At 43.7% G+C, this 1,650-nt stretch overlaps 1 protein-coding gene across 1 annotated transcript; it reads left to right on the top strand.

Annotated features, from left to right (window-relative positions):
* The first annotated feature begins 276 nt into the window (after window positions 1-276).
* On the top strand, window positions 277-944 carry LOC118594268 (60S ribosomal protein L29-like). The gene is made up of 2 exons (XM_036204100.1): window positions 277-347; window positions 569-944. Exons 1-2 carry the CDS (start codon window positions 277-279, stop codon window positions 942-944), a joined length of 447 nt encoding a protein of 148 aa, XP_036059993.1.
* The last annotated feature ends 706 nt before the right edge of the window (window positions 945-1,650 follow it).

Genomic DNA, 1,650 nt, shown 5'->3' with positions numbered 1-1,650 from the left:
AAAATTCAACAGGTTCCTAAAATATGATCTAAAGCAAAATATTATTTTAAAAGCTGTGAAGTTCAAGCTAATTAGAATATCAAATACAAGGAAATGCATGCAGCCAGAGCAGCAACACTAAAAACAATAAAGCGTCCTGGTTCCAAACTCACAGAGATACACCTGCCTTAGGTGGGATTAAAGGCGTGCAGTAGCACACCCTGCTCATTTCTCATTTCTCTGATTTTAATGCATAAGAAAAATAATCCAAGGGGAGCTGCCAGTTACCGTTCCGATATGGGCAAGTCCAAGAACCTCACCACACACAACCAACCCCGAAAATGGCACAGAAATGGCATCAAGAAACCCATCACAAAGATAAGAATTTCTCTCTCTCTCTCTCTCTCTCTCTCTCTCTCTCTCTCTCTCTCTCTCTCTCATATACAGTGCTGTGTCTGCATGTGTCCCTGCAGGTCAGAAGAGGGCACCAGATCTCATTATAGATGGTTGTGAACCACCATGTGGTTACTGGGAATTGAACTCAGGACCTCTGGAAGAGCAGCCAGTGCTCTTAACCTCTGAGCCATCTCTCCAGCCCCCGATACGTATCTCTTAAGGGGGTGGACCCCAAGTTCCTGAGGAACATGCGCTTTGCCAAGAAGCACAACAAGAAAGGCCTGAAGATGATGCAGGCCAACAACACAAAGGCAATGAGTGCGCATGAAGAGGCCATCAGGGCCCTCGTGAAGCCCGAGGTGGTTAAGCCCAAGATGCCGAAGGGCCCCAGCCGCAAGTTCAGCCGCCTTGCTTTCATCTCCCACCCCAAGCTTGGGAAGCGGATTAGAAGCTACATGGCCAAGGGTCGTAGGCTCTGCCAACCAAAGCCCAAGACTCAAACCAAGGCAGAGGCCTCAGCTCCAGCTCAGGCTCCCAAAGGTGCCCAGGCCCTTGTGAAGGCCCGGTAGAAAAGGTTTCTATCTGCCAGACAGATGGACTGGTGTGACACACCTACACACTATTTGCAGATGATCAGGACCCCATGCTGTTTTTTACAAATAAACTTGAGGCAGGATCTGAAAAAAAAGGAAAAAGAATCTAGCATTTATCTTATCTTTACGATCTGTATTCAGGATAACCAAATTGGTTTAAGAAAAAAAATTTTTTTAATTACAAAATGCCAGAAACACTGTTCTAGAACAAAATGAGGACTTAAAAAAAAAAAATCTTGGGCTGGAGAGATGGCTCAGAGGTTAGGAGCAGTGGCTGCTCTTCCAGAGGTCCCGAGTTCAATTCCCAGCAACCACAAGGTGGGAGTTCAATTCCCAGCAACCACATGGTGGCTCATAACCATCAATAATGAGATCTGGTGCCCTCTCCTGGTGTTCAGGTACATGCAAGCAAGCAGAACACTGTGTATAGACAATAAATAAATAAATAAATCTTTAAAAAAAATCTTTAATGAGACAAACCAACAATAACATCTTTCTTTGAGTCAACCACGTAAATTTGAATGTGTACTACATGCTTGAACAAAAGAATTAGTATTAACTTTGCTAGCTGTGATAATAGTAAATTATTATTATTTTTTAACCTATTACTTGGGCTAGAGTGTATCTCAGTAGGGGAGTGCTTGTAGCATATGTGAGACCCTAAATTCAATTCGCAACACAC

Source organism: Onychomys torridus, chromosome 12, assembly GCF_903995425.1.
Source record: "Onychomys torridus chromosome 12, mOncTor1.1, whole genome shotgun sequence".
Taxonomy (NCBI): Eukaryota; Metazoa; Chordata; class Mammalia; order Rodentia; family Cricetidae; genus Onychomys; species Onychomys torridus.
Note: the sequence above shows the minus strand (reverse complement) of the source record. Positions and strands in the feature narration are given on the sequence as shown.

Bases quoted from the DNA above. Each gene is read 5' to 3' on its own strand.
- LOC118594268 (XM_036204100.1), top strand. From the start codon at position 277: ATGGGCAAGTCCAAGAACCTCACCACACACAACCAACCCCGAAAATGG. The intron at 348-568 runs CATCACAAAGAT...TCTGAGCCATCT, and splicing joins AGAAATGGCATCAAGAAACC to CTCCAGCCCCCGATACGTAT.